Source organism: Jaculus jaculus, chromosome 5 (genome assembly GCF_020740685.1).
Source record: "Jaculus jaculus isolate mJacJac1 chromosome 5, mJacJac1.mat.Y.cur, whole genome shotgun sequence".
Classification (NCBI taxonomy): domain Eukaryota; kingdom Metazoa; phylum Chordata; class Mammalia; order Rodentia; family Dipodidae; genus Jaculus; species Jaculus jaculus.
In genome coordinates, this window is record NC_059106.1 from 164,254,354 (window position 1) to 164,267,846 (window position 13,493).

Below are 13,493 nucleotides of genomic sequence, written 5' to 3' on the forward strand. Positions count from 1 at the left end.
GAGAGACCACCCTGGCATTGGGGGGAAGTCTTAATCTTATAATGATGTAATGGTTGATAGGTCAATGTTTTATCTTTCAGTGCTCAGATTTTTTCAGAGTAATGTTTTTTAGGAATACGATCAAATTTACTCAATTTAATCATTCTTATTAGGGTTGGGGCATGGCTCAGTGGGTCGGAGCACATCCTGCACAAGCATGAGGATCTGAGTTCAATCCCCAGTGCTCACATAAAAAGGTAGGCACAGGGCTGGAGAGATGGTTTATTAAGGTGCTTGCCTACAAAGCCTAAGGATCCATGTTCCACTCTCCCGATCCCACGTGTGGTGGTTTGATTCATGTGTTCTTCATAAACTTGGCCATTCTGAATGCTAGGTTCCCCAGCTGATGGCAATTGGAAATTAAAGCCTCCCGGAGGCAATGTATTGTTGGGTGTGGGCTTATGGGTGTTACAGCCAGTTTCCCTGTGCCAATATTTGGCACACTCTCCTGTTGCTATTGTCCGCCTGATATTGGACAGGGAATGATGTCCACGCTCTGCTCATGCCATTGTTTTACCCTGCTATCATGGAGCTTCCCCTTGAGTTTATAAGTCAAAATAAACCCTTTTGTCCCCAGAAGCTGCTCTTGGTTGGGTGATTTCTTCCAGCAACGACAAACTGATTGCAACAGTCATGTTGATACTAGGAGTGAGATAATTTGCTGCTACATACATGAGTGTCGATTTGACCTTTTGGAGCTGATTTTTAAGAGGAATGTGGGAGGATTTGAAACATTGGCCTAAGAGACACCTTCCAATTCTGTAAGTACAGTTTGATGGACTATTCTGGTCAGAGTTGAAAGACCTGAATGCAGTAAGAACATAGACTGTAAGGTTTGGCTTGTGAGGGTGAGAAAGAGCTGTAACAGGACTGGGCTGAAAGCCATTTGTGTGAGAGGCTCGCTGTTATGCCTGTGTCCTGAGAATTTGTGCAGGGTTGCAGTGCATAGAAATGAACTGCTGTGGGCAGAGGGGTATGACACAGAAATGAAATATTTGGTCTTAAACTTCAGCTCATTCAGCTGCAGTTGAGAAATTACAACCTTTGAGATTGGACCAGCTACCTGAACTTGGACAATAGGAAGAATGTAGGCTCTTTTGAAGGGACCTGAGTGCTCAAGGAGTGTCCTGTTCTTCAAAGTCTGCTTTATTTCCCCCTGGATTAACAAATTGGCACCCTACCTGGTATTGTGGAGTATAAGAAATGCACAAAAGAGAGGGTCACGGAATTTGCAATACAGTCTTGTGTTTTGAAAATGGCCATGGGCAGTGTGAAGCAGGTTTGCTGGATGACTGCATGGAGACCTGATGGAGCCATGAGGATGGACTGTGGGTTGCAGTGGAGACCCAGTGGAGATGCCCAGACCACAAATGGCTGCTAAGGAAAGCTGCCCGCCCTGGATGAAATTTTCCAGGACTGTGAGTAGCCTAGCTGGAGGGGTGAAATTAAAACTCCAGAGACTTGTTGCTGGTTAGAATTATTGGACTTGGAGACTTGTCACTGACTAGAGTTGTTGGACTTGGAGATATAGAGTTTGATGTTTGCCCTGGGTGTTTTAAATATTGTATTGGTTGAATATTTACCATTTGCCATATAAGTGTTTATTCTGTGCCATTATGGGTTTTGGGGGGAATTTTTGGTATTATGGCTCAGTTAAAGACCTTGGATTATAGAGATGTTTTAACATTGTTAGGATTGATTAAAAAATATGGGGAATTTAAAGTTGGATGAATACATTGCATTTTACATCATGTATGGTTATCAGTTTATGGGGGCCAGGGGCGGATTGTGGTGATTTGATTCAGGTGTCCCCCATAAACTTAGGTGTTCTGAATGCTAGGTTCCCTAGCTGATGGCAAATGGAAATTAAAGCCTCCTAGAGGGAGTGTATTATTGGGGGCAGGCGTATGGGTGTTATATCCAGTGTCCCCTTGCCAATATTTGGCACACTCTCCTGTTGTTATTGTCCACCTGATGCTGGCCAGGGGGTAAAGTTCACCCTCTGCTCATGCCATTGTTTTCCCTGGCCATTGTGGAGCTTCCCCTTGAGTCTGTAAGACAAAATCAACCTTTTTTCCCAAAAGCTGCTCTTGGTCAGGTGATTTCTACCAGCAACGTGAACCTGACTGCACAGCCAAAGGACCCATGTTGCACTCTCCAGATCCCACGTTAGCCAGATGCACAAAGGTGAGGCAAGTGCAAGGTTGCACATGCCCACTAGGTGGTGCTTGCATCTGGAGTTAGATTGTAGTGGCCAAGGCCCTGGCATGCCAACTCTCTCTCTGTCTCCCTCTGTCTCTTTCTTTGAAAAAAAAAATCAAGGCATAGCTGCACATGCCTGTTACACCAGTTCAGAGGGGAGGTGAGATCACTGGTCTACCAGTCTAACTGAAAACCTGAGTGAGCTCCAGGTTTAGTTTGAGATCCTGTCTCAAAGAAATAAAGCAGAAGAGCAGTAGAGAAGAATGTCTTCCTCTGGCCTTTACATGTGTGCACATGGAGTGGGTGTATGTACATTCATGTACATACAAACGTATGTACACAACATCATTCATGTAAAACAATAAACAAGCACAAGTCCATACGAGAAGACCAAGGTGTTTTTGAACGGAAGGAGGGGTTGTCATTATGGCAGACGTTCACACATCATAGAAAAGTGAACCCTCATCGCTTCTGCGTGGTGCTGGAGCCAGAACAGGAAGCTCAGTGGAGCAGAGAGAAGGTGAAAGCAGATTCGGGCACTCACACATAGTCATGGGCTGCAAAGCATTTCTGGTTCGTGGGAAGAAGTCGACCTAGTCAGCAAGTTGCTTAGGGCAATTGGCAGACCATGTACGCTAGCTATGAGGACTTTTAGCACTCTTGGTGGCAGAGGGTCTATACTGGCTGTCACCTGTCCGATGGCACAGTAAGTGTTGTGTAGGGGTCATCTTACTAAAGCACCACTTTCTTCTTGTTTGTAGTCCAGGGTGGCTTGAACTCACTTTGTAGGCCCTGTTAGCTTTGAACTCATGGCAACCCTCCTGCCTCAGAGATGGGTTAACAGGCATGAGCACCTCTGCCTTGCTCTAATCATCACATTAATCCCTTTATCTCATATGTAAGGAAACTGGTTCGTGTAGGTTCAGTTGTTTAAGCACGGTTTGAGCTCTCAGACCTCTCTCTGAGCTGATGACTTCTATTAGTTTTTAGATTCCTTCCTTTTCTAAAACAAAATCCAGATCGAATGAGGCTTTGTATCCAAACAATGCTATTTTTGGACTTGAGACTGGAGGGATAAACTGGAATTTCTTCTCTTCCTGGGAAATACCTAGATCAAAGGGAAGAAAGAATCCTAAAACCTATAAACTTTCTTTGTTGTGAAATTAGTAGATAGTTATTATCCCAACTATAAAGTAGTTTAGCAGACAATGGGTGACATCTATTGAGCAGAGGTGAATGAGACAAAGACAAGAATGGATGGGCTATGCACATCCTAGCTAGCATCAGCCTAGTGAGATCATATTTTGAAGTGAGATTCACCTCGGTAGGATTGAGGTACACAGCCAAGTGAGTCGGAGTGTCTGTGGACCTGGTGCAAGTTTTGGGACCACAGAGATAGCACTCAGTGAGGAGTCTAGAATCTGAGAGGAAGCATTAAGTGAGGGATCTGTGTGAAGAAGTTGTCTTCTAGTCCCAGAGAGTTCTTCAATTATTCACAAAGACACTAGGATTTGACAAAATTGCTATATGAAAAATGGAAGAAAGAAATGGAAAAATAAAGCAGGTGATGAAATCTCACCCAAGAAATAAAAATATAGGATTCAAATATGAATAAAGTCACTTCTGCACAAAGTCAGGGTTCAAGTGAAATGCAAGCCGTGAAACTGGAGAATGAAAGTGCACTATAGGTAGGAAGGAACACAAGGAGAAAAGGTTCTGTCCATGGAAAGAGACTATAGGACATTCAGCAAGCTGAAATGAGAGCAGATGATAGACCATCAATGAGAAGTAGGGCAGCAGGAAGTGACAGGTCATGATCCTGTGACAACGTCACTGGAGATCCTGAAGTCGGAGGTGGGAAGGAACTGACAAAAATGCACACGGGGGAAATGCTGGCAAACTCTCAACACATCTTGAAAGCCATAAAAATTCTTTATTCTTTGAGCTAGTGACTCTATTTACAGAAAATTATCCCAAGGGAACAATGAACATATCTATATAGATCAGCCTGACAGCCTTTTTCTAAGAGTAAAATGATGGGGGGGGGGAAACAAACAAACAAAACACACATCCAACCAAAGTGCAGGAGTGTCCATCTTCCAAGAACGCATTCTCCCCTTTGACTGGGCCACTAGCAATGTTTCCTGGAGAAGACTATTGGATGACAAAAAATTATTTTTTCCAGTGTCTAAATACAACTTTGTTATCAGTTTCCCTAGTACATAGTGCTTTTTAAAAAATGTCTCCTACATTCCTTGAAAATAAGGAAAGGCCACTCCCTTGAGGAGAAGACATGGTGCACTGTGTGTACCGGTAGAGAACGGTGACCCATCTTTGTAGGACTGTTCCCTTAAGACATCGGAAGCATGTCGTATGTACACTATGAGGTCTACAGATATATTTCAAACTCAATTGTTTTATGTTTACATGTCTAAAACCATTCTTTGTCACATAGCTAACTATGGGATAATTTTCAAGCAGTGATTAATTTTGACAACTCACACTGGCTTCCCATGTTGGGGTTCACAGAGGCCTTCTGAGCACACCATGGTCATCTCAGTTAGACAGAAAAAAGTAGCACTTTCCCCAGGGTTAAAATCACTACCTGAGTGACCTCTTATGGTTCTTCCTAGGACATGTGGTAGACACGTCCATGGTTTGAATGACTGCATTGAGTGAGCCTGTGGTGTGTCCGTGACATAGAATGGCTTATCTTCTTGTAAGGGATACCACTGGAAGGACTATCATCCTTGCTGACCAAGCAGATGAAGTGACTTCATACCTTTAGAGAATTTCCACACGATGGTGGGCACAGGGTACCCCTCCGCCGAACAGTTGAGGATGACGGCTTTGCCATAAATCCCGTCCTGGTCCCGTGGCTGAACCACAAACTTGGGAGGAACTGGAAAGAGAAATGTCATCAAGTCATTCAGATGAGATCATGGTTGATGACAGGCATGATTTTATAAAACAGCAATCTCTTATGAACCTTCAAACCCAATAAATATTTTACAAAAGTGGGAAAACAAAAAAATAGTATTGTGAATTGGGGGAAATAAAAGAAGTAGTTTCAGTACTGTTGATTTTTCTTCTACACATCAGCAAGCTTTCATTGAAGATAGCTGTTTCCTAGTAAGGAAATCTGGCCTTTTAATACAGGGGGGGCATTTGGCCAATCCAGTGGTATGTGGCATTCTGTTTTTGAATTGTGTTGCAGAGGATCTTCAGGAATTCATTCCATGCCAAATAGGATCACAACCAATATTTTAAAGAGATAAACATGTTTGCTCCTCCAATAGTACTTGCCAAGGGTAAGAATTTCTCTTGGGCAGGAACTATTCAAATAGTACTTGTCTGGGGTAGGAGTTTCTCCTGGGCAGGAGCTAAAAACAGCAGCTCTAGGGTCAGAGAGGGACCCATCTCAAGGAGACTGGAAGACCCAGGGTCTTTCTTTAGCCTCCACCATGTCCCCACATGAAGCCCATGCATCTTCACGCATGTGCATACACTATATATGTATACATCACACCACACATACTACACACACACACACACACACACACACACACACACACACACACACACTAGAAGGATTGTAGGCCAGATGAGTCCCATCACTTTGCTGTGCTCTCATTGTCAAACAATGTTTTCTCTCTGTCTTTAACGTTTTCTACGTGAAGATGGGCCAGAAAATGGAAAGCAACACACTTTTTTCTTTCTCTAGAAATACAATGAACTGTCACCTACTTCTTTGGACTTGATGCACTTGCCTCTTCTTTGGTTATAACTTGGTTGATAACTGATATAACATAAGGTCCAACAACCAGAACTAGAGCTGCTACTTTTAGTCAGGCTGACCAGTGAGTTCTAGTGATTGCCCTGTCTTTGTGCCCCACAAGACCATGATAACATACATGTGTGGCCATTCTCAGTTTTGTGTGTGTGTGTTCAGGGGGTCAAATTCATGCAGTCTTAGGCTCTCTCTCAGGCGCTCATGCATGCATGACAAGTGCTCTTACCCACCTAGCCCTTTCCCAGTTCTCCTAGTTTCTCCAGTTCTGCTAATTCTGGTTGCTGGACATCATATCAGTTATAAAATGACTCAATTTCCTTATATGAAAATGAGAGATATTACGGCATAAATCTTATAAGACTGCTAGCAGGATCAACTGAATTAAGGTTAGGGAAGTTCTCAGAACTTTGTTGCAAGTGGTTGGAAGACAGAGGGTAGGAGAGGAGTGTTGGTTCATTGATTTGTTCAGTGAATCCAGGTATGTTCCTTTCTGAAATAAGAACTCTACAAAGCCATGGGCTCTGACATACTGCTTAGGGCTGAGCATTTAATTTCATGTAGGTAGGCCAGTATGCTGATAAAATTATGTTCAGTAAAATATACATGTACATGAAATCCATTTGAAAAGGATGAGGGCTGGAGAGATGGCTTAGTGGTTAAGCACTTGCCTGTGAAGCCTAAGGACTCCAGTTCAAGGCTTGATTCCCCAGGACCCACATTAGCCAGATGCACAAGGGGGCGCACGCATCTGGAGTTCATTTGCAGTGGCTTCAGGCCCTGGAGTGCTCATTCTCTCTGTCTCTACCTCTTTATCTCTCTGTATGTCTCTCTCAAATAAATAAATAAACAAAAAATAAACAAAAAAAAATCTAAAAAGGATGAGTCTCTATGGTGAGGAGGCTCTTTCCAGGAAAATACTAGAGATCATATAGAGTCAATTTTATCTCCCACTCTCTCTCCTTCCCTTCCTCCTTTCTTCTTCTTCTTCTTTTTGTTTTAGACACAATCTCACTATGTAGTACAGGCTGTCTTCAAACTCTCAGTCCTCCTGCCTCCGCTTCCCACATTCTAGAATGACAGGAACACACTACCACACCACCACCAACTTTTCTACTGAAAATGACCAATCACCTCCGGGGCAGCTGACGTGATTAAAACATCAGGCTAGACTCATTCTCCACAGGACTGAGAGGGAACCTGAAGTCACCTATATTCGATGCTCGCTTTGACTCAAATTTTCTAATAGGAAGAGATGACTTGTATAATAGGCAAAGAGGCCATCTCCTGTATATCTTCGAGAAGAAGATCAAGTTATAATTGATCTAAGACCTCTCCCCACAGAGTCTACATTTCAGAGGTGCTACTTAAGATCCCATCAAAGATGTCTGTATGCAATACTCATTATTCATTTTACAAACATAAAGTAATTACAGGTAGAACTGACCCTGAATTAGAAAAATCCTACTGTATCATTACTAACAGATCTTCCAGCCTGTGGGTTCCCACTGTATATTCTTGGTTCTCAGAATAGAACTGACTTTTCGGACACTCACATTGGTCTAAGGACTCATGAAAATTCAAGAAACAAAGAGGCATGCTCCTGAAGTTTCTATGGCAATGAAAATAACTAATAGATCACTTATCACTGTTCAAGCCATGCCCTTTGAGACCACATGGAAGAAAGCCCTATTTATACTAAGAGAATAGCTAAGCCTGATTTTGACATTTTCCACTGAAGGAAAGAGAGAGCAATAGGTCCTACATATTTAGGGAAAAAAAAAAAAAGACAGAAGACTGTCATGGATGTTAGCATTCAGTGCCTAAGTGGCATAGCATTCCATTTCAGGAAGTAAGTAGGTTCCTTTCATGAGGCCTGACCCCTTCAGCTACAATGATAATCCTGAACCCGGGCTCGTCCAACCTTCTAGAGCTCACACTGAGCAGACCCACTCAGACCTGCCTGTAAGCATGTTCTGAGGTAGGGGTGCCTTTAAGAGGATGTCTCCTTGGGTCTCTGGGAAGAGCTTTATTAGACTGCTAAGTGCATTTTCTTTGCTCATCTAGAATGTGACGTGAAGATAAAAGGCACGCAGTCCCTGGCGCGCGGTGGGGCGGGGGTGTCTCCATCTCTTTGAAGCGGCAACAGTCCTAGATCAGATTGAAAGTCCCAAGGCAGAAAAAGGTGTTTGAGAGTGGGCCTCATATTTAATTCAGAGTTAGTAATGTCCATCCTGGTGTGCTTTAGGGACTGGGGAGGGCCGATGTCTGTAGTGATTACAGGGTTCCCACTGTTTTTGTTGACCATTTCATGCATGTATATAACACAATTTGATCTCTCCACTCACCCTCTCCTCCTTCCCCCTTCCACTAAAACCCTCTTCTTCCAATTAGATCCCTGTCTTACTTCCATGCCTTGTTTATTATTTGACACACTGAGTCGCCAGCCTAGCTATGGCTGGAAGGTTATTGACTGGCTAACGGGAACCTCCAGTGCCTATACCACTGAAGGACACAGTCTCCCCTCTCCCAGAAATCACCCATTTCTGCTAGTTAGTCTGGTGGGTGTGGGGTCTTCTGAGCCCCTCCCTCATCTATGAAGAGGCCTCAGTCACATACAGGAAACGCACCTGCTGTGAATCCATGAGTGTGGCAGATTTACCGTATCCAGAAAATAGTATTCCACAGCCCCACTTCCCATCTTCCTGCTCTTACATTCTTTCCTCCCTCCTTCTGCGAGTTTCTTTGAACCTTGCAATGTAAGATGTGTCCTCTGGTACAAAGTGGCAAGACAGTTATGGACGTAGCCAATTGCCCTGTGGCTGGATTTGAGGCCCTCTCTATAGCTGGGGAATCATGATTTTTACTGTAAATTTCTTTCTATGTCTTCTTATGATAATGGATAAATTCACTGAAAATAAGTCATTGTAAATATGAACAAATAGATGCAGCAGTGCACAGGCTATAGACAACTCAACACTAAAACCGTTGGGGTGTGATGGCACATGCCTTTAATCCTAGTACTCAAGAGGCAGACGTAGGAGGACTGTGTGAATTCAAGGTTGGACTGGGACTACAGAGTGAATTCCAGGTCAGCCTGGGCCAGAGTGAGGCCCTGCTTTGAAGTACCAAAACTAAAAATTATATAAATAAATAAAAAGTAAAACAAATGGTTACCATACCTACCATACCTGTCAAGGAACAGGGGGAAGGAAGATTGTAAGAGCCACAGGGTGGGTAGAAATTTCCTGAAGCAGAGCATCCACTGAGTGAGGCCCTAATTACCCTACAGTGAACACTCATAACCCTACTGAGTGAGGTGGGCTCTTAGGGAAATGGAGACTCGGGGGAGAGGGGCATAAGAAGAGTCTAACCTTTGTAAGGTAAATACATAAACAAACAGCTGACAAAATGAGATAGTAAGGAATTTCACCCAAGATCATGTGAGCAGGTGTCTGAACCATGACGGAGATGAAAGGAGGGAGGGGGGAGAGAAGTGGAGCTCACATGTGGGTGAGCCTATTAGCTGTCCCTCCTCACACAGTGAAGTTGATTCAGGGACATTTGTGGCCCCTGATCAGTCCTGCATGAAGAAGGCGCTGGTCTCTGGAAACAAGGGGATGGGACACTCTGACAGGCTCCATGTCTTAGCTGGAGCCGCGTGGCCTCAGGTTGGACGCCTGAGCTCCCTGTCCACCACCTCTCCTCACGCACTAAACATAGCTGGTGGTACTACCAGCAACCTGATGCTTCAGGTAGAGCCAATAATAGCTTGCTACACTCTGAGACTCCACAGGGTAGCTTTCCCTGTTCTTATCTGCAGATCAGAAGACCAAGACCCAAAGAACTATACCATGGTCACACACACTAGCGACAGGCAGAAATGCGGGCCCGCCTGCTTTCTGAAAGTTCTAGCACTGAATGAGACTCTACCTGTCCTGTGTGCTTACATATCAAGGCTGACAGAGCTTCCTCCCTCCACAGAATCTTCCAGGAGCATATCAACAACAGCTCTTCTCCTTATCACGGATCATCTTGGTCCTGTAATTAATAGTTTGTCACTTGGAGCCACCCAAACAGCTCTCCATGTGACAGGCAATTTCAAGGTTTCTAAACCCCTTATCCTGTTTCCGCTTTGCCCAAGCTTTGTCTAAGGCCATGAGTTTAAAGTCTGCAAGAGAGAAACATTTCTCAATTCCAGAGCAAGATTAAAGTAAAAGCTCGTGGAGTTATTTTCTATTTTTTTCTACTTTTATGTGGATTGGCTCCATTAACTTTGTCATTGCATTTTTTTCCCCCTATATGTTGTGAAGCTAATGGATAAGCCCAGTTTGCAATGTGGAATGCTGTCTGTTCTAAAAACAGTGATAGTGAGTAGAGAAAGTCTTCATTTAAACCAGACATTCTGTTTGCGCTTTCTTGATACATTAGCTAGCGCAGTGATAAAAGTCCCTGACTGAACCTGGGCATTCACATAAAAAGCTGGATCTGAGAGTAGCTTCTTGTTCTCCAGCTAGCATGGAAATGGGCTGCTGCCCACAGCAGGTGTTGAACGGGGAGAACATCCCGTGTTTCTGAAGGACAGGGGGAGACAGACCACAAGTGAGACACGATGGCCTGAAGTGACTGTCCACCACAGTCATATGCGCAGACCTACTGCCCATCTGCCATTTTGGTTTTAGCTATTTTATTTTTTATATCTAAAAATCTCATCTTAGTAACCACTGGTGTGTGATGAGAAGAAAGGGTACAGTGGATCTTAGGGGGCAAGAAGGGGTAATGTGGGGTTCCTATGATGAAAATGTAATATACAAGCATGCAAATGTCAAAAGATAAATACTACACATTTTTATTCAAGTTTACACCTATTCCATTTCTTAGAAAAGAAAAAGACTATCTTCTATTTCTCTCCTTGACTCCCATGTACCTATTTATTTTGGCTTTTATCCCTTATGGGTCACATCTTTGTGTATCTCCACCTACGTACTAAAGTTCCATTTTATGCAATGTCACTGAATGCCAAATATATTTAAAAAATTTTTCTGGTGCTAGGTGTCAAACCCAGGGACTTGCACATGCTAGGTAAGCACTCCACCACTAAGTCACAACCTCAGCCTTCCAATCTTCTTATTACAGATAATTTCTTTACTGGTCAAGTAGTTTTATTTTGTCATGAATGTGTCTTGCTTTTTCCAGATTGGCTTGGAATAGCCCTGAGTTTAGGGGAATATCTACCCTACTCCTTTTTTTCTATTTTTAAATTTATATATATATATATATATATATATATATATATATGTAACTAATATATATATGTGTGTTTGTGTGTGTGTGTACATGTATGATGTATGTGAGTACATGCATATCACATCATGTGTGTGGAGGTCAGAGGACAATCGGGTCTCCTCTCCATCCACCTTCTTTTTCTTTGTTTTTTTTTCAAGTTAGGGTCTCACTCTATCCCAGGCTGACCTGGAATTCACTATGTCGTCTCAGGGTGGCCTCAAACTCATGGTGATCCTCCTACCTCTGCCCCCAAGTGCTGGGATTAAAGGCGTGTGCCACCACGCTCAGCCTCATCTGCCTTCTTTTGAGATGGGGTCTCTCTTCTTGTCTTCTTGTGAGATTACAGACTCTCTGTGTTACCCCTCCAATGGCTGCAAGCACATTGGGATAACAGATGTGTGCACCTCCTTGCATTCAGCTTTGCATGGGTACTGACGAGGATGAGCTCAGGTCAGGAGGCTTGCTGAATGATCTCACCAAGCCCCAGCCTTACTCTTTTTTTTTTAAAAAATTTTTTTTGTTCATTTTTGTTTATTTATTTTTGAGAGTGACAGAGAGAGAAAGAGGCAGATAGAGAGAGACAGTGAGTGAGAATGGGTGCGCCAGGGCTTCCAGCCACTGCAAATGAACTCCAGATGCGTGTGCCCCCTTGTGCATCTGGCTAACATGGGTCCTGGGGAATCGAGCCTCGAACCAGGGTCCTTAGGCTTCATAGGCAAGCGCTTAACCGCTAAGCCATCTCTCCAGCCTGCCAGCCTTATTCTTGACAGGCAACTTTTGTGAGATTTCAGCTGGATTCCCAGTGGGACTGCTCTGGTGACGAGAACTTCAAGGTGTCTGAGCAATTGCAGAGTATTTATGCATGTGAAGCACAGTTCGGGCAAATACCACAAAGGAGTCTTGTGAGGATTTCTAGAGCTTTTTCTCCAGAGCTTGTACTGTTCTTCACTCAAGCATCACAGCCCAGGTTGTACTGTCTGAAAACAGTTCCTCACATTCTTTTGTTTAATTTTACACTTGAGTATAGTGGGAGGGTAAACCCAATGCCTGCCTGTGATAGTTAATGTCTGCTTGTCCATTTGGCAGTGTTGAGAATCACCATGGGAACAAATCTGTGGGCATATCTACGAGGGATCTTATAGAATTGATAGATCGGAGAACCTCACTACCCCATGGGGTGGATTAATGAGATTTTCATAAGAAACAGAAGGAAAAAGCTAGATGAACATTCAGCCTTCATAGCACTCTCAATACTTCCTTCCTGCTAATGTGATGATGTGACTCCAGCTGCTGCTCCTACCAAGTTTTCCCCACCACGATGAAACTTCCCCTCAAAACTGGAAGCTGAAGACAAACCCTTTCATTTCTTAAGCTGCATCTGGTTGGTTATTTTGTCCCAGCAATGAGAAAGCGACTGATACACTGCCTCTCAGTGACGGCTTCTCTCAATAACGCTTTTTGTTTTTAACTTTCTTGACTCAAAAAATGTGTCCATATCATTTGTAGTACTTCAGTTGGCTCCACCTTGTGGCTCAAGTTATGGTTGTCACCATCCCACATTGGTCACACCCTCCTGGTGCAGATACTCCAGTTCTGATCCATTTGCTGAGGGCCAGGGTCCTGAGGTGATCTCTCGCCTATACTGTGATTATACTGTGATCTGCCTTTCCCCTCTACTGGTCATTCCCACCAGCCTCAGAGCATGAGGTTAAAACCCCAGGCCTAAAAATGACACCTTCCCTTGTACCTCCTTCATTTTTTCCTGGTTTTTGTTTGCTTGTTTATTGTTCTTTTTTTTTTTTTTTTGGTATCACATTATAATGAAATTGCCTTTTTCGGTTCTTGAGCTCTTCTCTTCTGTCCTTGCTGTGGTCATGCTGATCTTCATGGTTATGTACCGAGCTTGCAGCTTGCTAAAACAGTGATGGAGTCTTGGTCTTCCTTTTCCCACCTATGATTGTCAGGATGGATATGATGTTCTTAATCCCTCCCCTGCCCTTTCCTGACAAAGCTCCTGTTTTGCTCCTTCAGCTCACAGTGCGCTTGATTGTTTTTTTCCTACACTGCTGATGCTCCTTCCCTTCTCTGTCTCTTCCCTGGTCCCCCCTCCTCTCCCCTAAGCATCTAATATGTGAGTGCCTTAGGTCTGCACAGTCCTACTCCTCCAGTCACTCGG

General features: G+C 43.6%; 1 protein-coding gene across 2 annotated transcripts in view; it reads right to left on the minus strand.

Annotated features, from left to right (window-relative positions):
• Positions 1-13,493, minus strand: part of Dscam (DS cell adhesion molecule) — a 679,085-nt gene that overhangs the window by 244,309 nt on the left and 421,283 nt on the right. For both annotated transcript variants that reach the window (XM_004654491.2, XM_045151367.1), the window contains exon 10: positions 5,024-5,143. In XM_004654491.2, the coding sequence (XP_004654548.1) occupies positions 5,024-5,143 (120 nt within the window). The remainder of the gene's footprint in view (positions 1-5,023; positions 5,144-13,493) is intronic.